Raw genomic sequence first — 23,774 nt, forward strand, 5'->3', positions numbered from 1 at the left:
AATTTGACATTCGAGCGCTACTTAATTTACTGCATTCGAACGACGTCGAACGTATAAGACTCATATATCGTCGCCTAAAAATCGCCGTGAAACGCGAGAGCTTACAGGAGCGTTTAAATGTTTACGCGCGCGCGTAAATTTCGAATCTGCAATTCAAGCGGCAAAAGCCGAGAGAATTAGCGGCCCGTCTCGCCGCCGCAAGAAAGTTTCGAGCCGGCGCTGCTGCTGAGTGTGTACTTTTTAATATGTATGCGGGTGTTTGCGTTCTACGTATACTAGACTTCGTTGTCTCGCTCACACACACGCACACACACACACACCGGAAGTAGAATAAAATCGTGACACCGCACGATGCATAAGGTTCGAGCCGCGTGTACCGTTACGCCTCGTTTTACGCTGTTCGTCCGATACGTCCGCACCAGCGCCAGGAGTCGGTATCGTAAAAAGGTTTCACGCAACGATGTATCGGTGGGGGTGTATGTGCTGAGATGCGCGTTTTTTTTCAAAAGAGCCGTCGGGTAATGGATCTTGTTTCGTATATGGTATTTGGTTAAGTTATAATACGTGTTCATCGAGGAATATATCGGCTCGTCGAATTAATTAACGGCGCATAACGGGGCGCGCTCGTCGTCGAAATATGTATTAAATTCTAATTACGGGCTCGATGAAACTTCAATTTCTCTGATCAAAGTTCGAGCGCCACGGAATATTTACCTCTCGACCGAGGGGGGATCGATACACCGCCGATAACGGTTAATCAAGTATGGAGAAAGCACATTGACAATGAAATGAAAGAAAGGTTTAAGGGTGATGCAGGCACGAACCTTGAAAGAGATGATTCAGGCTGGTACCCTTGAAACACGTGCAGCCCATAATAAATCCCATCATCGGAGCGTCAACGCCGGGCACAGCTCTCTCTTTGATTTTTTTCCTCTCTCTCTCGCAATCCCTTTGAACCTGATCTCGCGCACTTGCACTGTACAAGCTCCCGGCTTTTTCTCTGTTCTTACGTATTCTTATCGCAGAAAGACTACTTGACTCCGAGGCCGGCAAAGTCGAACCGGAAGCGCTTGCGCTCCGCACGGCAGACAGCGGCGCACTGCTCCTCCTCGTCTTTGCCGTCCAGTTGGGCAGTAGCCTGCCGCTGGAATAACGGGCCCGTGGCTGTCTCTCCTACTAATACTGTCATTCTCGACGACGATGATTCGCCCACGCTCGTCCCGCTGCTCGACGTTGTTGTTGTGGTCATTGTGAGAGGCGCAAGCGCGAGACGCCTGCTAATCAGGAGCTCGCCACTTAAGTCATAACGCACACGTCGCCCGCGAGAGAGACTGTCTAACGAGCGAGGTAATAACTGAAGGTCAATAGCCGCGGATTCTGCGCATTCTTGCCTGCTGCTGCTGCTGCTGCTGCTACTGCTACTAGCTTCTCGCTCGATCTTCTCCTCATTTTTTCCGGCGATAACTGCGCTGCGAATAATCGAGTTTTAGGAACAGCTGCGCAACACGTGCGCGCGCGACAAACTTAGATAATCTCCTCCGCGCACTAGTTGCGTTGACTATCATCGAAAAGAGACCGTCGTCTCGACTAATTATCAACGGAGACTACAGCGCTCCCGATGCCCGCTATATCGCTCGAACAAATCTGCCGCTGCTGCTGCACTGGGCGACGTATTAATTTTAACGAGCACTTCCGAGAGCCGCGGCCCCGGAGTGTGCGCGAGTGTATCTTGCTCGACCGAAAAGGAAATCGCCACTAGCCGAGCGCGAGAGAACCGTTGGAGTCGCAGGCGCTACGTCGACGGCATCTGATCTACCTTTGATTTTCTCTGCTAGTAAGCCTACTCCGTTTTTTGCTACCGCAACTCGACGTTTCGCGCCTGGCAACTGCGTCGCACGCAATCGATATCGCGTTGCAGCTGCGAGCGCTGCGAGCTAGGTTTATTTAATTAATCGTTCTTTGACACACCGTAGTCTGCGTGGGCTATGCTGGCATTTGCGTGAGTGATTGAAAGCTCCGATGAACGAAGATCGAGGCTGAATGTTATATGTGACAAGCGTGCAGAGTGAGATCGATGATGAAACGCGTGTGTTTGTTTAATGAGAGAGGGAACGCAGCACTCGAATAAATTGTTCGAGTGTGCAGAGAAACCGCTGACTGGCGTTTGTTTGCGATCCTCCATGTAGCTCATTAAAAACAAGCCGAGCAATTTTCATAAACTCATTCGAGCCGAACTTGTCGCCCTCGCGCTGGCTCGTTGACCCGCGGCGAACCGCAGGGTACAACCCCCCCATGATCTCGGATCGCTTTCCAGAGCGCACACACGTGCACACAAAGCGAGCGAGAGGACAATTCGATTTCGAGCGCGCTGTGTGCAAGTTTAATGCGGTCGATCGAGAGCAAAAGTGGCCGGATAAGCCAGCGGTCGAGATGAAAATCATTTTTTATTCGGTGCGCATAGCTACGGAACACTGGCATAACGAGTTTGATTGTTTGTAACAATCAAACCCGGCCTTTACTACTTCAAGCTCGCTACGATCATTAACTGCGTTATTTCGTGCTCACTCGGCTATATGGCCTCGTGAAAAGCATATTTCAGCTCGTGATCGTCCGTCCGAATGGACTGCAGTAGCAGCCGAGGGAGAAGTAAGCGACGCGAAAGAGATAGAATACACGAAACGTTACACACAGCGGCCGTGAGGGCGTTTATGAACGTACGGCATAGACATTTAAATACTCGGTTAATTACGCGCGATTGTCCCTGAAATAATGTCATTCGCAGGCTGTCCGTGTGTCCATCCACTTCTTTCGTGCTCGAAAATTCGATCTAATCAATCCGCGCTTGTTTATTCACTCGAATCCGAGGAGCAAACGCGACGTCGGTGTAATTCCGAGCCCGCGAGCGAACCACGATCGCCGAGCTTTTTCGCTCTTCTACCGCCACAGACGATTAGAGGCTGGAGCCGCGGTTTCAAAGAGCAAAAAGAGAGCTATCGCGTAGCTCGAGCGGAAGGTCGCGCGCGCGATTCGAGAAAGGAACCTACTGCAGCTGCTGCTGCTACTGCCCTCGAGGAGCTGGAAACGAGGTAAGGACTTTCTTTTCTGCCCGACGACCTTTTTCAGACGTATAACTGCGCGACGCGAGCGAGAAAAGCGCTTTCTTTGACTTCTCCTCTTTTGCCAGGAGAGGCTTTTATCCTTTTTACACGTGCGCGAAACATTATTTTTGGATGATGGATCTCGCGGCTGAAGTCGAATTTTTACTTCTCTCGCGATTTTTCGAGCGGGATTGTTTATTCAGTACGAAAAACTTTCGAATGTTTTGTTAAGCGAGCTTCTGCGAGAGAGACCCTCGCTCATTTCTCGGAGGAGGAGAAGAGACGAGAGAAGGTAAATATCGCCGTTCTTGCGAGAGGGGAACTAAAATCTGAGAATCTCCTCCGCGTAATAACTCTCACGTTTTAACCTTCCTCCCCCGAGAGAGAGAGAGAGAGAGAGAGAGAGAGAGAGAGAGAGAGAGAGAGAGAGAGAGAACTAGAATTTTCCTCGAATTCTCGCGATTTTTGCACTGCAATAACAATCCAAAGTCACGCTTTCAATTCCCGGAGAGAGCCAATTACAGCGACCGACGAAACTTTCAGCGTTTCCAGCTCTTTCGAAAACTCAAAGTGCGGAAAGTAAAAATGCTTTCCAGAATTTCCATCTCTTTTCCGCGGCTGCATCACAAACGAGAGAATCTTGGTACACACGGCAGAGCGAGAAGGAAATTTTTATTGAAAATCCATAAAGGAGCGTCGTGGCTGAGCTCTCTCGCACGCATCTGTTTGTCTATGGTAAACCGAGTAAGCGAGAAAATTGCTCTCTGTGACGGAGATGCATGTTTGCCTCGTCGAGCGGCGTGTATCTTTAGCCGGAGATAACTAATCCTCGAAGCGGGCTTTAACGCAATTTGTCGGGCAACGAGTAAACGATTGAACTTGGATGGAAAAAGGTCAATCTCGAGTCCTCTGTAGACTTAATTAAATCCCGAGAAGTATTCCATCGACCTTCGAGTCGCTCCTCCTTCGTCTCGTTAAAGCTGCACCCATCGAGCAAAAACGAGACACTACCCTCGCAAACAGCGGTAAACCCTCGTGCAAACGAACCTCTCTTCTAATTCCACGTGCCGTCCACATTGTCATAATCTCGGGTATAGGATAAAACTCTCGACGCCTCGGTGCGGTGTGACGCAGGCAGATCAAATATCGGGAGAGCGCGAGCGAGCGGCGTTGATGGATGGAGCCTCTCTCTCTTTCTCTCTCTCTCTCTCTCTCTCTCGCGCGCGCGCGCGAACTTTGCAAAGGGGAAAAGCAATTAAGGGCTTTTGTGCGCGATAAGAGCTGCCGCTTGCTTTTCCGAAGCTCGCGCGAGATGAAGATTTAATTAACCCCTCGCGAGCGCGCGTTTTATCGGGGATAGACTCGTTGCGTTGACGTTGATTATGACGCTTTCCTGGAACGGCGGAGTCGCGGCGTGCATGAAATTTTCTTCTTGTTATTAGTATTACGCGAGGCTAATAGCGTCGGAAATAGAACTCAGTGTTTGTGCAACGAAGAGCTGAGTCATCGATAGCGATCGCGCAGGCTGGAAAATAAACCGGGAGTTCAACGGCCGTAAAAAGGCCGCGTGTGTATACCAAATGTCATTTGCGCGCGCGAACTAACTCCGAAAGTTTTCAGCTGCCGGCGTTGAATTTCCAGCGAGATGAGACTATCACCGAATCACGCGGAGGCGGTCACTTCGCTTTGAGAGTTCTTTCGAGACTCCGCAGAATGTAAAAATTGTTTGCCCCGAGTGTGTGTGATGCATGCTCGAAGTTTTAAAAGCTAATTTCGCCGGTCTATAGTTTCATTTTCCGCGCGAGCGACGACCGATGGAGTACATCTGATCAAAAGGACTGCACACGCTATACGCCCTTCTCTCCGAGGCGGAATGAAAGGGAAACACGCGTTTCGCAAAAACAAATTGCCGGCTTGGAATAACACTGCGCGCGCTGCAGCCTGCGCGAGAGAGCTTAAAGCTTCAAACTCGCGAAGAGCGGAAATTTCAATATCGGAAGGGCATAGCCGGTATTATCCATCCATCTACGGAGGAGCTTCTTTGCTCGCGATTGAAACCGCACGAACTATCAAGCTACGTACAACGCTTATAACTCTTGGACTTGGCGCGATCCGCGACTGACAAGTTGGCGAGCTCAAATGGCAGGTAATCAATGCCGCGCGCGAGCTTTTGATTAGGATATCCGCACGGTGTTTATTTCGATAATGGAAATTTCGTTCAAGTGCAGTAGTATAGTCGCGTGCTCGTCCGCGTTACAAAGTTATTGTACCGAACACGTAAAATTGACAGAGCTTCGCGAGTTATTATAGCCGGGAGCCGAACAATAAAAAGCTCGCCTATTTCAAATTTATATCGAACGCCGCGAAACGGAGCTCGTTAAAAAGTACGTCGACGATCGCGCGGAAAAAGGGGCATTCATTTCTATCCCTCTCGCCCTCTTTCCACGCATACACACACACATCCCGCCCACTTTTCTCTATACACAACCTGGCCGAAGCTTTCGCCCGGGAATTACTCTAGAACTAGAAAAACTGCGAGTACGGAGCTGGGAAAAACGAACTACCTGCCGCCGGGCACACACACGTACACGAGCGAATTTGATGCATCGAAAAAAGCCGAACATTAATTAGAGCCTCGGGATATGTGTGTACCAGGCCGAGGAATTAAATCACCATCAGTCCGTTATGGCCGCGGCAATTTCCACAATGGCTCTCTCCGCAGCGTGCGCGATGATATATAAACGCAGTACAGCTATCTCTCGTACGCGCAAATTGACGGCGGATGGCATAATGCGCTCCCGCTCGTAATGCTAATAGCGCACCGCCACGTCCCTTTGTAGACGCGCGGGAATGAATTTTTCAACTCGGCACGTGCGCACGGTCGCATAATTCGAGAAACGCATAAGCTGCAACGAGCCAGAACCTCCCCGAAGTCCGCAGTGTCGATACGAAGAATATCGCTGAATAATACGCGAGAGGCTTCATCTTCTTCTCGCGCGCGCGTCGTGATGTGCGTTGTTCTCTCCCTCCTCCCGGCTTCTATGCGCGACTAACTGCATCGCTAGATCGCGGAGTCGTTCGTCGACCCCTGACCCCGACTGGCGCTGCAATGAGACTCCGTCACGCCATCGCCGTATTATATACTGCTGGCGTTTCGTCGGCAAAGTCAAGGGAGGGATTCTCGTTCCAATATACGCGCGCGTGGGTGCGATGCTGCGCTCGTGCGACTCGTGGGCGGCTTCTGCGTATTTCGGATGAATCTCGAGAGCTGCCTTTGATTTTATTTTTCGGGATGTATTTCGGAACAACAGTTTACCGACAGTCTGCGTACGAGCCGCGGAATTAGCATTCCGTCTTAATTACCGCGTCAATAACCAGTGCAGCAGGAACGGAGTAGTAGACTATGCAGTGATGCGAGGAAGTGCACTCCACCCCCCGGTGAGAGAGGGAGGATATCAGGACTCCTTGCGCCCTCCGACTATTCCACCGCAAAGCCAATGCATCCAATCTCGACGCGCTGCGAGAAATTCCGCCTCCACGTGTCGGAACTATACGCGCCGGATGACGGGGACGCGCGTGCAGCGCGGAAATAATGGATTGATCGATCGAGATCGATCGAATTTGCCTTGTTAAACGCGCAGGCTCGGCGTAGCTCTGATTGACTTCGGGGATTGTTGTTGAGGGAGAGGGAGAGAGTGAGTTGCTACTGCCGGATGCTTGGATAGGCCGATAGGCGGAGGAATAAGTTCGGGGATGTGCAGTACAGCGTGTAATTGATTCTGCGAGCTGACATTAGCTAGATCTATCGCGGGTGTTGTTCGCTGTTGGTTCGTCGGATCCGTGTCTGCTTCTATGGCGATAACTAGATCCTTCGGACTTGGACATCCATCGTGGATTAACGAGAACGAAATGAAAAATTATTAGGGAGAACCATGCGTTAGCGAGTGAATAGCTGCGCTGTATTATATTTCGGAATAACCAATCTCGTATCACAATATAACACTTTTCGATCATCGGACCCACGAACCGAGACAGTTGATTTCACCCCGTGGCGCATACGCAAGCGCACGTAAAATCGTTTCCTCCGCAGTGAATATTATCATACCATGTATACACCCAACACGCTCTAGGCCTTTGTGCCGGGCATAACCAGCGCGCGCACTCGATTGAAAGTTCACGGACCATTACCTACCGCGGCGCGAAAGCTGACACCGCGCGCGCGCTCGATTTATAATAGATTCGCGACTCCACTACGACGCAACTCGAGGGCAAAGTTTGCTCTCCGCGGATAAATTTTCCCGGTCGAGCGCGCGCGCGTGTGGATAAATTCCGAGCCGTGCAATAAATTACTGTGGAATAATTATGGAAAAAAAATTTCTCCCGCGACATTAGTTCGGCTCCACGGTCGCGCACACACATCTCTCTCTCGAGCGACTGCAGCGGCGCGTGCGGCATCTCCTCTATTTTCGGTGCGCGCTTTCACGGTCGGCCGCCTATTTTTACTTACTCGCGAAGCGCGCGCTGTTATATAGACTACTGTGATGCCGCTCGAAAAGCCGCGTGGATGATATGCGCGGGGGGGGGGGGGGGGGGGAGAGAGAAAGCTCGGCGACGCCGCGACGGCAGCGGACACTCTTCCTTTCTCCTCGGAGACTTGAAAAATCGTCGGGGTGCTTACGAGGTTCGTCTTTTTTTTTTTTTGGAGTTTTTATTCCGAGAGAAAGAGAGACGGGTAAGCGACAGGGGGAGCGAGTAGGGCGGAGGGTGGGTTTTTTGAAAAATCGCGCAAACGGAATCGTCGCAAAAGGCTGTAGAGGGAGGCCGTTTACTTCGGAGGAATAACGCGCGTAAAAAGGCGTTTTTGCATTACGCGGAAATCCAACTCCAAGAACTCGACGGCAATGTAGGTCACGTTCGTTTGCCAGCTTAGTGTGTATTTCGTTCTTGCTGCAGCTAAAAACGTTGAAAATTGCGATATCATTGGAAAATGCGGAACATCGCGACCGAGCGAGCAAAAATTCGAGCTGATGCGCAAGCGTTTCAATTACCCCCCACTTCGTTTCGCAGTGCGTCGAGAGTGAAAAAAAGGAGATTTTTCACGAAGCTGGCTTTTCAGCCCCGCTTCATCATCGAAATGAATCTACATATCTCTCGTGTTGAATTACCCTAAGCGACGCAGATGAAGAATAATCACCCTGCGCTATATCCCAAAAGCTTCGCATCCGTTCGAATATGGGAAAATTCCGAGAAGAGGGAAAGATTTTCCAGACGCACGCACACGGAGCGCGCATCAGGCAAACAAATTCTATGAAAGCTTGCGCGCTCGTAGCGCCGGAGAAAACGCGATACTCCGATATTTTCCGCTAAAATCCGCAGTCGCTCGAGTCGTCCTCGGCGGCAGCTCTGACCTCCATCGGAGAGAAAATCTTTCTCTCTCTCTCTCTCTCTTTCTTTTTCTCAGCGAAGACAAAGCCATGTGGAAAGGAGCGAATATAACGTACGCGCGTCGTGGATTTACGGCGAGAGATCGGTCGGGCCGGGAAGATTAAAGACCCGCGGTGAAACGGAAAGCCTCGCGGCTCGACCTGATCCTTTGATGTCGCGCGGGCACACGTCGGGAGAAGCTCTCGCGTTTCTCTCGACTCCTCCCGCGGGAATAAAGCCGGATCGGGAAAGTCGAGTCGTGCGTGCAAGCGAGGGAGTAGCGCAAGGTTCACTGCATCTGTTACGTGTGCGGAAACGAAACTCTCGGCCGCCGCGCGCGCGCTAACGAGCTTATCGCGCGGCGTATAGGATTGCGAGGGATGACCGGAGCGTGAAATCGCAGCACCCGCGACGACGTTTCTCTTTTCTATACACCGCGTGCGGATATAGGGGACGTTAATTGCCGCTGATGCGCGAGGGGGAACGCTCAAGACGGCCTTTATCCGGGAAATAATTGGGCCGTTAATTTGGGATATGCATTGAGCTGTGCGAAATAAAAGCGGGTGTGTATGGGAGGTACGCACGATATCGTTAATCCCTGCGAGAGAAAACAAACGCCCGCGCAATTAATCACGAATCACGACGTAAGGAGCCCCTACCCGGCGAAATAATCTAGGCCCTTCGGAGAGAGGTCGCGACATTGGCCCCTCCAATTAGAGTAAGTGTGGCGCGGGGAGTCGACTCGGCTCTCGTTTAGGGCTGATGGCTCTGCGCCGGCGATACACGAGCGTTATACAGCTCTCGTTTTGTCCGTGGAAGAGCGAGAGAGACGATCTCTACGCGATGCTGACGAGGGGGTACAAGAGCGACTCTGATTGATTAAATTATCGGGGAGTAGGGATTTATCGTTGGAATATTTCCCGAAGACGGCCTGCTGTTGCTGTATAGGAGGAGACTCTGTACTGGGTCATTCTGTATATCTGTACGAGCTTTCCGAGGAGCGAAGCGTAGCGTTTCTAGAATTGCGGTGCCTTCGTACGTACGTACACTCTATATAGTTGCCATTCCAATTACAGCAAGTGTGCGCGCGCGGGCGGTGAGTTCGTGAATTCGTTAATCTGATTATCTCCTACGGCTGCAACGCGCGAGTATACGCCAGAACGAGCTGAATTTATATTACGTCGAGTGAAACGGAGTCTTTTTTCCTTGCAATTATTTCATTTTATACATACGTCCATCCCGTGTTGACACACTTTTCGAGAGCTTGTATTATTTTCCTCGGTCTATAACTAAAACAGAAAATCGACTGCGCGCGATAAGGGCTCTTTAGTCAGGATAGGTCCTCTCGAGGAATTCGATCTTTCTGCGGCGGCCCTCCCCTCTCGAGCCGGCGATCGACGATAAACGCCGTAGTGTATACAGGCGCACGACGAGACGTGAAGGGTCTTGCATTGTGGTTCCGTGTATTATGTACGCGGAGGATGCAAGCACATCTGCATGCCAAAGTCAACAGAGCTCGCGATTGAAAAAAAAATCAACGAATAAGACGAACCTTTTTTTGGTTAAGATTTCCACGGCGCTCTTACAGATTCTATACCGTGGTTGCATCGACTGTTTTCCCCTTTGTTCGCGATTATTCTCGTTGTACTGGCTCTCGGATATCCGCGTGTGTAATACGATTCATTATGCGCGCAGACGTATTGAATTCTTCCGGAAAAAATACCCGATATATCGCGTTTCAGCGAGAAATTCGAGACTCGACTTCATCCGAGTTTTGAAATGATCGAAAAGAGATCGAAAAGAGACATTGTTTCGCGATGCGAGGCGTTTACATCAGCGCAATCTTGGCAGCAGCGTTGGGCCATTACAAAGTGAAAATACAAGATAAAATCCACGTCTTGGCAGAGGCGACCCGAGTCCAGCCTGCCAAGAGATCAGTCGCGAGGCCGCTTTTATTATTACGAGCTTTTCACTGGAGAACGATTACCGCCTGGCTGTCGGATGCCAGGCGTGTACACACGCACACGCGACGTAATAAAAAGATCGAACTCGTGGCTCGAAATTCCAACAAAGTGACCGGCGGCGAGATCTAGTTCGCGATCAGCGTTTGACAGATCGCCAAGACTCCTGGGGGTTAAATTTAGCCTCGACCGGTTTCGCGACGAATCTTCTCCTCTTCGAAAAATCAAATCGAACTAGCTATCCATCGCGTCGTTATCGTCGCATTAGCTATTCGAGCTGCGAAATGGCTCGAGTGCATTCGCGAGAGATAAAGGCTCTTTCTGGTCGCGAGAGCGTTTACTCGCGAGATACGTCCCCCGAGAGCTTGCGGGACACGTACGCGGGTAATACAGTGAAAACGAAAGGTCGAGGGATTATTTTCTCTGTCATGAAAGAGGTCTGCAGCGAGAAATTGAAGCGCGTGTTCGCTGGCTGTTATTAGGGCTGGCGTCGTTATTGTTTACAATCCAGTGAGGCTTTACGAGCCGAGCTTCTTATTTCTCGCTGCGACACCGCCTCTTCTTTCGCATTTTCAGAATCGCGAACGAAGGAGTTATCTCCACAGCAATGCTCGCGAGTAGGCAATTACCCATTCTAATGGAGAAACTTGAGGAAGCGAGAATGACCGTTCAATGGGGGGCTGGCTGCTATATAGTCTACGAATCTACGTCTATGCACAACAGCGCGTCTACGTAATTCTGGCAAATAGGCAAACTACGGGAAACTACTTGGTGAGCTAGATGTATCCATTAAGTGACCGAGGCGCTTTAATAATTGCGAGCTGAGGCCGTTGATCAAAACAACGATCCCTCCTCGAAATGCATCGCGAGAAAAAGGTTATAATCCCGGCGGAGAGCAATTAGCCGAGGAAACTTCGCACTCAGCCGCGGGCGTCGAGAAAAGAGCTAGAGCGAGCTTTTACGACTTGAAAGGATTTCAAAACATCCGTGTACTCTACTCGGAAATTACACGGTGCAGCAAGACTCCCTCGTACAGTGCATCAAAGCCCTGATTGATTCTAGTCGACGCGAGACTACTCGTTAGTGTGATCTCTCTGTTAGTGTGAGCCCACCTTTTCGTCGACGTCGTATGAAACACCACTGCAGCATGAAACATGACACTCTGCGCCCTGCAGCTCTGTCAGCGATTATCCCGAATTGCAGCTCGTGTACACACGCAGCTCGCGCGCAGGGTCAACGGCCAGTAGCTGTATTATCACTCACACTCGCGCACACGGCACTCCTCCTCTTCTCTTCTCTATATACTTGTATATCGCCACATCCACGCGTTACTTCATAGCTGTACGAGTGTCACTTCGCAGCAGCAGCAGCAACAGCAGCAGCTTTATCGTATCAACATCGCACACAGCGCTGCATTTATCGCGCGCGCACAGGCCGCGAGAGGACTCCGCAGCAACGTCACACGGGGTCATGCACGCAGAGGAGCAGCGCTGTATATAGCTGCGAGTCCAACATGCGCGCGCGCGCGCGCGCTCTCGATTCCCGCGGTGTTGCTAGAATGCAGGTTAGGTCGCGCGCACTCGTAAACTACCTATTTTACAGCGGGCCCCAGGTGACCGCGACGCGCACCTGCGATCGATGACTTTTCTTGGATCCGACACCGTACACACCAGCAACTCGTGCGGGGCTGTTTTCGAATCGCGAGCTTTCGACCGGGATATCCGCAACACTATGCACTCGTTCGAACCCGACGTACGCGTGCACCTGTACTGTGTGCTATACTGCGTATCCTGCACGCACGACCGTATAAACGCCAAGAAGGCGCTCGCGCAAGAGCGAAAGCGCGGGGCTCGGCTATAGCAGTAGCAGCACTCGGTTCGGGGTCGGGCTGGCGACTGGCGCTCGCTCTCGACGCGCGGGCGTCGCGACGCCGACGCCACCTTCGACCGGTTCGCCAGCTCCGTCTCGCTCGCTCTCCCGCTCTCTATCTCTCTCTCGCTGTATATCTTGCTGTGTGTGCGAGCGCGTTTGTACGTGTACTGTGAAGCGCGCGCGCGCTGCCGGCGGTGAGCTTTTTGCACTTGTTCCGCGAGCTCTGTTGTTGTTGTCGTAGCGTACTGCGTGAACCCTTTCTTTTCGGGAGCTTTGGTTCGATTACCCGGTAACTGCCGGTACTCCGTTGCAGGCAGAGCTCTGTCATCGGCGAGCCGAATTTTTGAAATATTATATTACCAGCTGGCTCTGCAGGTATTAGGTTGCGCTGTCGGAAAATTCGCTGGATTATTTCCACGACGCATTGTGATTTCGAGCCGCACTGCGAACGCAGGCTTTAATTGCGCGGCGCAGAGGTCGGTCGAGTGTCGGCCTATACGGCTCTCGCATTATAAAATAGCTTTTTAAGCGCCTGACGTGAGGGAATTTCGGAGCATAAAGAGATTCGGGAAAATGGGACTTCGTTAACGGGCTTTCTTAGGCTCGTTTTTGCGCTAAACTTTTTTAGACTTGCCCGGTTTTTTTCGTTTATAATACTCGCACTTGTGTAAATTATTAATGCGAATGTCGTGTAAAAGGTCGGAGCGTGCATTGTGTTAAAATGTAGCTCTAAGACTGCGTTCGACGCTCGAAAAGCATTCATTTTACGCCTCGCATGAACCGGACAGAAATGCATGAAAGGGGATAAAAGTTGAAAAAGATACTTTACGAATCCACGTAGTGCAGCGCGTCTCTCGTGAATTCGTTCTCGCGGCTTGTCGAACTTTACTCACCTGCAACAGAAAAAGAAAACGTAGGATTATTGCAAAAAATCGAGCAAAAATGCGATCCTCGCGAGAGACACACGCCATCATCCATCAGCCCCGAGAAGCATTTTTCATCGCGTAGTCCCATGAAAATGTATGGCCGCGTATTCAAAAATTCAGGGCGCATCGCAAGCTGCAAAACTGAATTTCCCCCCCCCCCCTCACGCCGCGCACGACCTCGCCGGCGCATAATGGCCAGCTGCAGTGTCGAAGTTGGCGTCAAGTGGCTCGTACAGCGCACACCTGAGACGATATACAACACAAGTGCGCGTGTACCGTCTCTCGTTTCTTTTTCGTTATTCAGCGGCGTTGAAAAGTTGATGGGCCAGCGGAGGGGTATCGCCGTTAATTATTGTCGAGGAGCCGTAAAAATTATGAGCTGCTCTCTCCTCCAACTTTCTGATTTATTAAAGCGCGACGAGGCTCTTTTCCGCGCTCTACAGTCCATTACCGATGATTACGCATAGATACGCGTACACAGGCCGAAGAAAGAGAAGCTGTTTGTGTACGCAAGCATGTAGTATTCAGGAGGAAAGTTCGACATTCAGGGTATAATGTCGAGGGAAAAGCCTGCGTCAACACGACGGGACTGGCTGCTTTGCCGGGGAAGCGATTTCGAAGTTCCGAATGTTTTCATTGATAAGCTACTTATCTATGACTGCTGGAACGAACTCTCGCTCGCTCGAGGAATTACTCTCGCGCTGCTGCGCACAGGAAAGTCTAGTGCCGCGCTGCTATCAATTTTAACCGAATAACACGGCACCCCGACTCGGCACGTGTATATACATGGCATGCTACAACAGCTTTCGAAAGAGCTTTTGTTTCTTTCGCCCAATTTATTTATCGCTGCGTGTGTGTGCTCTTGGGATTCCATCGGCGCAAGTTTTCGCCAAATGAATATTATCGATCGTAGGCCCTCGTCTCTGTGTGTATGTCTTACGTAACTCCGACTCGCACTACTGATGCAACCCATTTTGCTGCTGGTACATATAACGTACGGTTTTCCTCGAATCAGACCCGAAAAACACATACGCACTCGTAAAAGTTTTTATACGCGCGGCGGCGCTCTAAAAATAGACTTTGTAAAATATTCATTTTGATCGCCGATAAAAGTTGGCTTTCCTGATCTTTGTTTTTTGTTTCGAATGGAGGGAAGTTTTTTATTAAAGCAGTTTTAATAATACAGCAGCGGAAATGACAAGCCGTTACGGATTGCAGTTTTTCAGTTGTTAATTAACGCTGTTTGTTCGTTATAGACTTAACATCCTCGATATAGTTAATTAGCAGGCTGATGGCTAGTTGCTTAATGCACTTCGGCAGGAATCGCATTGACGCGTAATAGGCATTAACCATTCTAAACACACGGTAATAGCGGGATTTGATTTTCCGTTCATCGCGTTGGCCGAAAGCCCTTTCGCATCAAAACACGCGTGTACAACAATTTTTATTTAAAAAAGTATATTTTTGCACGTTTTTGTCGGTCCCCCGAAAAAAAAGAGTAAGGAAGAAAACGCGGATACACAATCAAACTGGACGCGTTTCGCTTGTCGCAGAGGACAACGAAATAATCAACGTCTCTCGCAGGAACGGCTCCTATCGGGAGCAAAAACGCTCCTGATCGAATGAAAATACGGCTGCATCGGAGCCCGAGAGAGTTATACACTCGCGTACGCGAATATTTATCTCGCATGCGGCCGCGAATAAAAATGTCACTCATTGAGCTGCCCACGCTTCCTCTATCTGTACTAACTAGACTTTTTGTTTCTTCGCCGGCTGTATACGTATACATGTATTCGGTGAGGCTTGTCGTCGATAACGTTTCCTGCTGACCGTAAGTGATACACACAAGGAAAATCAGCTTTTGTGCGCGGGGGCCGACTTTTTCGGGAAAAGAGGCCGAGGTATAGAAATCGAAAAAAGTCGAAATTGTTGCTACCGTATTGTTCAATATATCGAGGACGTTGAGAAACATCGAGGCCGAAATATTTTATCACTGCGGGCTTTGGGAAAAATCGAACGCGAGTAAATTTTCGGATAAATTTATGTATCCGAGTAAATTCAGCAAAAACGCCCCGATCGAATGGAAATATATCCATCAGGAGTCTGAAGGCTTTATCATTAAATCAAAATAGCTCATTCCTATCCCCGCCGGCGGCGGCTATAGGAGAGAGTGATTGCATAACGATAAGAAAATAAAGCCTCTAGCCAAGGGAATCGTTGGCTGAATGATATTGCATTATCGATCGCCGGCTGGCAGATTACGGCGACTGCTACTCGAAAATCTCTGATAAATTAATCGTACATTAGGACAGTAGGATACACACACATCCCGACAACGTCAAACGGCATCTCCGGCTAATCGAGGCGACTAGGCGACACCGAGCGGAGGAGTAAGCGAGTATCGATTACCGATTGCCCGGCGCAAGTGCAGCAGTCGCCTACACACTCGAAAGTCTCTCTGTAACTTGGCCTACACGACTACATAGCCATCCCGCATCTGCTTACACCTCGGCCGCCGACCTGTGACCCTAATGGAGGACAAGGGATTTCGGCTGCGAGTAAGTTGAGAGAGAAAATTTCGTTGCGATTCTACAGCTACATTCGTTCTAATATCGCGTACATCCCTCGTCGTGGCCTCTGCAAATAGAGCATCAAGGGACGGATTTTCCGAGTAATTTTCCGCAGCTTCCCCTGTTTTGTTCCCACGCGCTGCAGTGCAGGAGAGAAATTGTCGCCGGGAGGACGCGTGCTCGGGACGAAATTGAAACGGCGCAAAGAGGAGACGCGACGTTGTCAAGCTGCTGCTGCTGCTTCGTGGTCAGCGCTAGTTTCGAGTGTTTCTCGCTTTCAAGAGAGAGATAGACGCTGCTGAGCAAGGAATTAACCCTTGATGCGCTAATCTCTTTTGCTTTAGCGCAACTTTTGTTTGTTAATGAGTAAGGGGATTATGCGACGTCGCGGCAAAAGTTCCTCTCCTCCCCCGGGCTTTTTTCATCATCTTTAAATTAATGAGAATCCCGTTGTTCGAAAAGATAGAGGGATAGACTTTCATTAACGGGAAAAAAGCTCGCGATGTCCTACATCCTCACGTTACCCTCGCATTGTGAGCTGCTGCGAGTGCGTTTAAGACAGACTGAAGGTTAAACGCGATGACAAAGGAGAACAAGCCTACGTTTTATAAATAATTTCGGTATTTCTATCGCGTACCGAGTCCAAGGCTACGAGAGCGAAGATAAAGTCGCTCTATGCCGATCGATAGAGTAAAAATATCTAGCCATGGAAAACCTGTGTAATTATACGTTTTTCATGAATCATCAAAGCAAACACCAATATCGCGGGGAGATATCGCTTGGTTGTTCCTGCAATTAGCATTTAATGCCGATACTCGCACGCGGGGGGTATTGTTATGAAACTCGTTGTATAAAACTCGAGAGTCAAACAAAAATTGGATATCGGATACGCGAAATATATAAACATTTTAACGGACTTTCAGTTGATTAATTTGCCCGAGCTTCAGGAGGATACACGTTTTCAATTAAACGCCGTTAACGCACACACATACACAACAGCAACCGCGCTATCTTGCCCATCAAGTAAAAGTACAATTTTCGGTTATCCCTGTACTACACGACTCGGCGCTAGTTACACAAGGAAAGCTCCCTTGATTACTCGGAAAATCGTTATGGCTTGATCAAACGCGCCGGAGTGTGTTCCGTGGAGTAGTGGATAAATTCAATGAAAAAAAACAACGTTTCCCTTATAGAAAAAACATTTTTCATCCGCAAATTGGAACGCACGTGCGCGGATCCTTGCTCATTTGTACACATAAAATTCTGAATGACCACGAGGATAACGGGGGGCAAAAGCGTCGCACATACCGAGGGGGCGCCGAACTCAACCGAGTGGAAGTCCGCAATTTTTTAATGGACACTCGCCTCCTAAGTGTCCGACGCGTCGTTCGCACTTTAAACTCGAATATAAAAGATGTACGCACATGGGGCGTCTCTTTTTACCCGAGCCGCAACACTGTCACGACCTTTGCAGCTTTTTGCGCGCATCTCTCTATACATGAATTTTAAAGATTTATTTCGGTTTTTGGTCTATTTTTGCCAATATGAATATTACGCCTCTGAATTTCGCATTTTTGTTTGGTAAAAAAGCAGTAATAGGATGAGCAGCCGCGAGCGCAACAACTTTCCACGGCCTCATAAATTTCTTTCCGCGTACGCGGGACGGAATGCGGAAAATTAAAAAAAATACGATGACGCCGCGGGGAATGTAATTTCCATCCCTCAGCGCGAAAAAGAAACGCCAAAACAAACACTCCGGCTGGCCTTTGTATACCCAGCGCGCAGTTCTAAACAAATTTACAGCTCACCCGCATCTTCGATCGTCGGCGTCCGCGCGAGTTTGCGTCCGCGTAAATTCTCACCGAGTATACACGAAAGAACTAAAGTTTTCAGGCCGGAAAAATTGCAGTCCAGACCGATAAAAATCAAGAGTCGTCCCGGGCTTTAAAATGAATATTCCGGTACCGCGCGGGACTCGTAGCCTGCGTCTCATTCCCTTAATGCAGGGGCGAAGATATTGAAACCGCGCGTACGGCGGAAAAAAGGGGAAAGGAGGTGGCGGTAGGAGGAGAATTGCGTTCTCGTGCTAATTTAACGAGCAAAGCTCGCCTCCTACGTTAATTAAATTTTGCGAATACTGGCCGCGCCAGAGCTTTTACGTCCGTGCACTTTATACCGCTGTTGCATTATGCGATGGAAGCTCGGAGCATTGACGGCGAGCTTCCGACTCCGCGGAGGAATTCGAGCTACAGTTTTAATATACGTGAGATATACCCCGAGCCTTTTCAGAAACGGTATCAAAAGTAACCCATCTCATCGGCAAGCTTCCACATCCGCGGTTCTCCTCATGGTGATCGAGCAACCCTCCCCGCGTCGCCGTATCTTTTCATGTTCATCGAACCTGCGCCGCGGCGGTAGACGCGGCAAATCGCGTATACAACTCTGTAACGCGCTGCTGGTATACGCCTGCGGGGAATTAAAGGAAATCTCGTTTTCTCTTCTCTCGAGGAGTCCGGCTATTTGTCACGGGCCGCTGCAGTCGCGCCAAATAAGAGAAATGACTTGGCGTCTCTCTCTCTCTCTCTCTTCTTCTCTTCCGAGTTGTGTAATTTACGAGGGGGAACGCGCGACGCCGCGGATTTAGAAAGGGGGTAAATATTAACGCTGCGGGGATTTCGTTTTAAGTGGGATTAGATGGAGCCGTGTCCTTTGTTGATGACGGACGGTATGGGAATATTGAGATTCGCCGAGGCGGAGAAATACTCCGCGTCGAGACGAAAAATTAATAAGCGAATATACACCGCCGAAATCGAGCAAAACAACAACCGCGCTCTCGAGCTACCAAGAAAAATGAACTCAATCTTCTCGAGTTGCGCGAAGATGGACGCGCCGCGACGTATGCCACGTTATTCACACAGCTTCCCTAGCTCCTTCTCTCTCTGGGTGTAATTTTGCTTCCGAGCGTAGTTTATACATCGGGCAAAAAAGCCGCAGCGGCGAACTTGCTGCTCGCAGAGAGTATACGAGAACAACGCCGGGGGCAGCCCGTGAGATATGCCCGGCAGGCCAAGAATGTTGTGCGCGCCGCAGCTCCATGGCGGCTTATTCAAATCGCCGCGAGAGTAACGAGCCCTCCTGAATAAGGGATGGGCCGTCCGGAGAATCGATCCTTCCCAGCGCCGTGCACTTTGTTCGGCCCCCGAAATTTGTTAATGCAATTCCACACCGCGAACGATACATCGACATATCACTCCGACACGACATGCGCAACCTCGAGAAGTTCGAGCAAGCAAGTGCGCGGCGCAAAGAGTTGATCGACACTTGGAATATCGGAAACGACGGTAACTTCGCCCACGGCGAGAATCACTTTTTTACCCCTCCCTACATCTATCTCTCAGGGAGATAGGAATTCCACGAACTTTTCGTGCGCATAACTGAATCACGCCCACCCACGCGCACGAAACACGTCTAAGAGTTTGATATCGGAGGAGAGGCTGCTAATTTCGTTAGAGGAGAGCTTTTAAGGCCGACGCGTACGCGTTCCGACTTTCTGATGTACTGTTGTACGCACTCGAGTATCGATCTCGCGATAATGGCTACATTCGATCGCGAGAAAAAGCCAATTAACGCCGCGAAACCCGAGAGCAAATATTTATACGAGACATAGAGCGGAGGAATGGAGAGAACAGCGAGAGGAGAGTCAGTGGTGTGGGTCAACATCGCGCCAGACAGCGCAGAGCCGAAGAAAAAGCACTCGGTAAACTTTTCCCCTCCTTTTACACACCTCGAGCGGGGGCGAAGAGGAAAAAAGCAATCACACCGCGAGTTTAAACAAAGAAATCTCTGTGTGTGTACGTCGAGGCACTAAACACTGCATTATTGAGCACTACGGGCCCCTCTCCGACACGGTATATTAAATCCAGGGTCGCGAAACGTTAAGTGAATCTGCCGCTGCCGTTATCCGCGGACGATCCAATTTCGTACGGCGGAGAGAGGCTCGTTGGAAATTACCGTGAAATTCGCGAGTAGTCGACTTCGTTACCCCCCTGTGCAATTGGCTATTATTTTTGAGCCTTTGTCGGCGCGTTGCAGCGCAGTGACTGGAGTTTTTTCGGGATAGCACGAGTATCGGAGATTATTCCCATTGGAGATTTTCCATCGTAGGCCTTTCTTTTGTTTCGACACACAGACACAACGGAAATATGCATCACGACGAGGATTTCTCGCAGCCGCTCTCGGGAGACTCCTCCCTCTACGTGATCGCAATATTTACATGTTTTTGCGCGTCTGGCCGTCTGTTTACTTTAAACAAAAAAATCTCATCTTTTTTCTCCGCCTCCGTCGCTTCTAACGCGCGGAGCACTGAAAGCTCGCACACCGCAGACGCAGAATTCAGCAATCAGCAAGCTGTTTCTTACAAATAGGATTGAGTAGTTTGCCCGCTCCCATCCGGCAATCAAGGGATTAAGTGGATTAGGAGAATTGCCGCTGCGCGGCGGAGAGAGAACTTTTGGCCCCAGTTCCGAATTCAATCCGGCGAAAGTTTGACAAGATTGCAATGGCGGACCAGCCAGTACAGGCTCTCGTGCGTTTATGACTCGGGGTAAAAATATCTCCCGGACGTAAAAAAGAAATTACGCCAACAGCCGCGCTAATCCCTGCAGCAGACACACACACACAGGAGAGGACCCACGAGGCGACTATAAAAGCAGCCGTTACATCGCGCCTGCACGCGAGCAAGCCGTAAAGCAGCGTCTCGATATCGCTTATCGATTTCCCGTAACTTTCCGCTCTCTAACTCTCTCTCTCTCTCTCTCTCTCTCTCTCTCTCTCTCTCTCTCTCTCTCTCTCTCTCTCTCTCTCTGCCTCCTCGCGAGACTTCGTCAGACTCTATAGGCGGCAGTCATCGACACTTGAAATTTCGCGGCGCGAATAATCCGGATACGATCGATTCGCGGAATATCCCCCCGAAAAGGAAAAACGCGACGTGAGCCGTAACTCACGACACCTGCACGGTGTTCCGCAGCGGCTTTTTCCGGATTCAATTCGCGATCCAGCCAGATGCCCGATGCAGGGCTTCGTTCTCTCTGCGTATAGACTTCCGGGACATTATTTATTTCGAATTCTAGGCGTAATTGAATTTTTCGCGAAAGCTGCGGGGCGGCAGGGGAAAAAAATAAACGAGAGCAGATTAGCCGCGATGTTTAATGGCTCGGACATGATTTGTTGTTCATTAAACGGATTTATGACACGCTGTGTAACGACGAGGATAAAGGATTTTGATTTATTTTTGCAGCGTGAGTTTCAATTTTTTCATCGGTCTCGTTGAGTTTTTTCCACTCATGCGTGTATCGGAAAATCGTTTGAGCCGAAGATCGATTTTCCCGCTAATGACGAGTCCACTTGGAAATATATCGGATAGCAGACACATTTTTTCGGAAGCGAAGCTCTCCTGCCACCAACGGCTAGCTCTGGATTACAAGCCCGAAACCCGATACGAAGTAGCAGTCGGGGGGGGGGGGGGGGGAAGAAAAAAATGTTCAATGGAAAAAGATCCCTAATGGAATTTAACGTATACGGCGAAGCATTCCAAAGTACGCGCCCGTCTTATTTTTTCTTCACGGAGCCAATAAGCTACACATGCAGCACTAGGTGAAAAACTTTCCGATTGACTTCGCGAGCACGATAAAAGAGAGCCCCCGAGAAATTAAAGCTCCGAGCTTGTCCGAAACACGCCGGCCATTATCTACTTAAACTGCCTTACTTTTATACTGCCTAAGTGACTCGCTCGCGGAGGAAAACCGTAACAAAAGCTCTATCCCGACTTTTCGATTCTCTCTGCGGGTCGAACTTCGGCTAAATTGAAAGTCTTTATATTCCCCGAACGTTTAAACACGTCGAGAGCATCGTTTCTGCCTCATCTTTGCGTATGAAAATTCTTCGTTTCTCGAATCACCGGCTAGAAACTCTCAGCAACAATGTGTGGCCCTCCCGAGGCCATAGACCGCGACGACGACGACGACGACGACGAGGAAGGGTCTACTATTATATACGTGCAGGCGAAGTAAGTAGAAGAAGAAGAAGGGTTCTCTCTCTCTCTCTCTCTCTCTCTCTCTCTCTCTCTCTCTCTCGGAGGAAACTCCCGGCGTGCTATCGATCGTCCTGTGGCGCCTACCCTCTCTTCCTCCTCGTGCGCTTCCTGTGTCTGGCTGCACGAGTCCTCCTACTACTGCCGCCGCCGCTGCTGCGGATGATGTTTAAGTGACCGAAAATTCGGGGATTTGCGCGCGATTTTACACGCGTCAACGCGTGCTCTTGCAACAGGGGAGACTTTCTACTCCCCACAGGCAGGGCGAGTAAGACGAGATGCTCGGGCTTTTGGGAATAGCGTTTACGAGTGTTTAATCAGCGGCGTTATGGGTATGGGATTTTCATCATCATCGCTTTTACGGGGAGATAATGAAGCCTTCGTGGAAACGTTCAATTGAATACTCTTTTTGCACAGGCGTCGTTAAAATTAGATTACAAGCTCGAAACAGGGTCGAAGACGAGGAAAATCGAGCAGACGAATCTCGAGGAGATGCGATATTCGCAATTTTCACGAGGCCCTATTAATTACGCGTTCCAGAGTACACAAACAGAGATAAAAATCACGGGCTTAAGACAACTCGGGGAAACAAAAAAGCCGCGGGCGCGCAAAAAACTCGACAAAGTATTCCTCGTCGGAATTCAATTAGCCAGTCGACGCGACGAGGAGACCGGCCAACTGATATTTCCGCGCCAAGGTGCTGTTATCTCCCTCTCGGTCGAGTAACGTGAGAATCAAAGCTCGACTTTTTAAAGGCGAGGACGAGATATCGATTGTCCGCATTCTTCGCGCACTCCTCTTTTTTCTCTTCCCTCGTAAATTTTCGTCCTTATAATTAGTTTGAATTCCCTTAAATTCGCGTCCGAGTAATTTAAGGAACTCGTATCTCTCCGCGGCTGAGAAGAAAAAGGCGCGAAACCTCAACCGAGCCCAGAGAAATTAGTCGCAGGAATGCGAAAAACTCGGGCGCGTTTTTCTCTCTCCTCGAAAATTTCGCAGACTCCTTCAGATGTACCCACGGAGGGGGCGACGCGACGACAAGAGCCACTCGAGCAGCAGCGACCGATAGCGGCGCGCGCCTACGTATATGCTCGCACAAAAAGTTTCCTACCGGAAAACTGTGATGAGAGTCTCGTGAATAATTCACGAAAAATTGCGGCAAACTTTCCGTACGACTCGTAGGTGTGTAGGCTCTAGTAGATGAAAGGAAAATTCGCGGGACAAACAATAGCCCCGGATACAGCTATTTCCAGCCTCTGTGCGTCGTCACGAAAGCGAGCCAGCCGCATCTACATAACACATACGCAAAGTAAATCCCACGGGCGTATCGGACGTGCGGCGGGTCGCGCGGGCGCGGCTTTGTCATACTAGGGATGATCCGAATTCATCGCGGAGTCACGTAGCTGCAGCGCAGTCCGTTAACGTGCAAGGGCGCGTGTCGCGCGTTGGGTAGTCGCGAATTACCGCGAGTTTTCAGCAAGGCGTAGATTAGGCTTGTTTAATTCGAGTCGCGGGAAGATTGAAATTTCGAATAATAAATGCTGCCTGTAAAATAAACCTGTCCCCCGCTGTCTGTAACAATCTCAGGACGACGCGAGACGCTATACGAGTAAATATTGGCTCCGGTGAGGTTCATTTTTCACTCTCTAAAAGCTCGGATCAAAATAGCGAAGCCGGCGCCGCGCGGTGAAATTGGAATTTATAGAAGCGTCTCTTTTTCAATTTTCTCGCTGATGAAAATTGAATAACCTCCTTTTTTCAAGCTGCAGCGACGTAATAACGAATTTATCGCAACACTGGCTGCGAGCTCTTTGACGCGTGTACGAATTAATGTC

General features: G+C 49.8%; 2 protein-coding genes across 21 annotated transcripts in view; both read right to left on the bottom strand.

The window, feature by feature from the left end:
- Positions 1–23,774, bottom strand: part of LOC100115228 (phosphatase and actin regulator 4B) — a 154,083-nt gene that overhangs the window by 56,179 nt on the left and 74,130 nt on the right. The window lies entirely within an intron of this gene.
- LOC116416143 lies at positions 888–13,234 on the bottom strand. Its single transcript, XM_031923260.1, has 2 exons — positions 11,596–13,234; positions 888–1,469 (listed from the first exon to the last, which is right to left on the bottom strand). The coding sequence occupies exons 1-2, from the start codon at positions 11,637–11,639 to the stop codon at positions 1,031–1,033; spliced, it is 483 nt and encodes a 160-aa protein (XP_031779120.1). The 5' UTR covers positions 11,640–13,234; the 3' UTR covers positions 888–1,030.

The sequence above is a fragment of the Nasonia vitripennis genome, chromosome 2 (assembly GCF_009193385.2).
Source record: "Nasonia vitripennis strain AsymCx chromosome 2, Nvit_psr_1.1, whole genome shotgun sequence".
NCBI lineage: Eukaryota > Metazoa > Arthropoda > Insecta > Hymenoptera > Pteromalidae > Nasonia > Nasonia vitripennis.

Bases quoted from the DNA above. Each gene is read 5' to 3' on its own strand.
- LOC116416143 (XM_031923260.1), bottom strand. From the start codon at position 11,639: ATGTTTCATGCTGCAGTGGTGTTTCATACGACGTCGACGAAAAG. The intron at 1,470-11,595 runs GTGGGCTCACAC...GATTATTCGCAG, and splicing joins CATACGACGTCGACGAAAAG to CGCAGTTATCGCCGGAAAAA.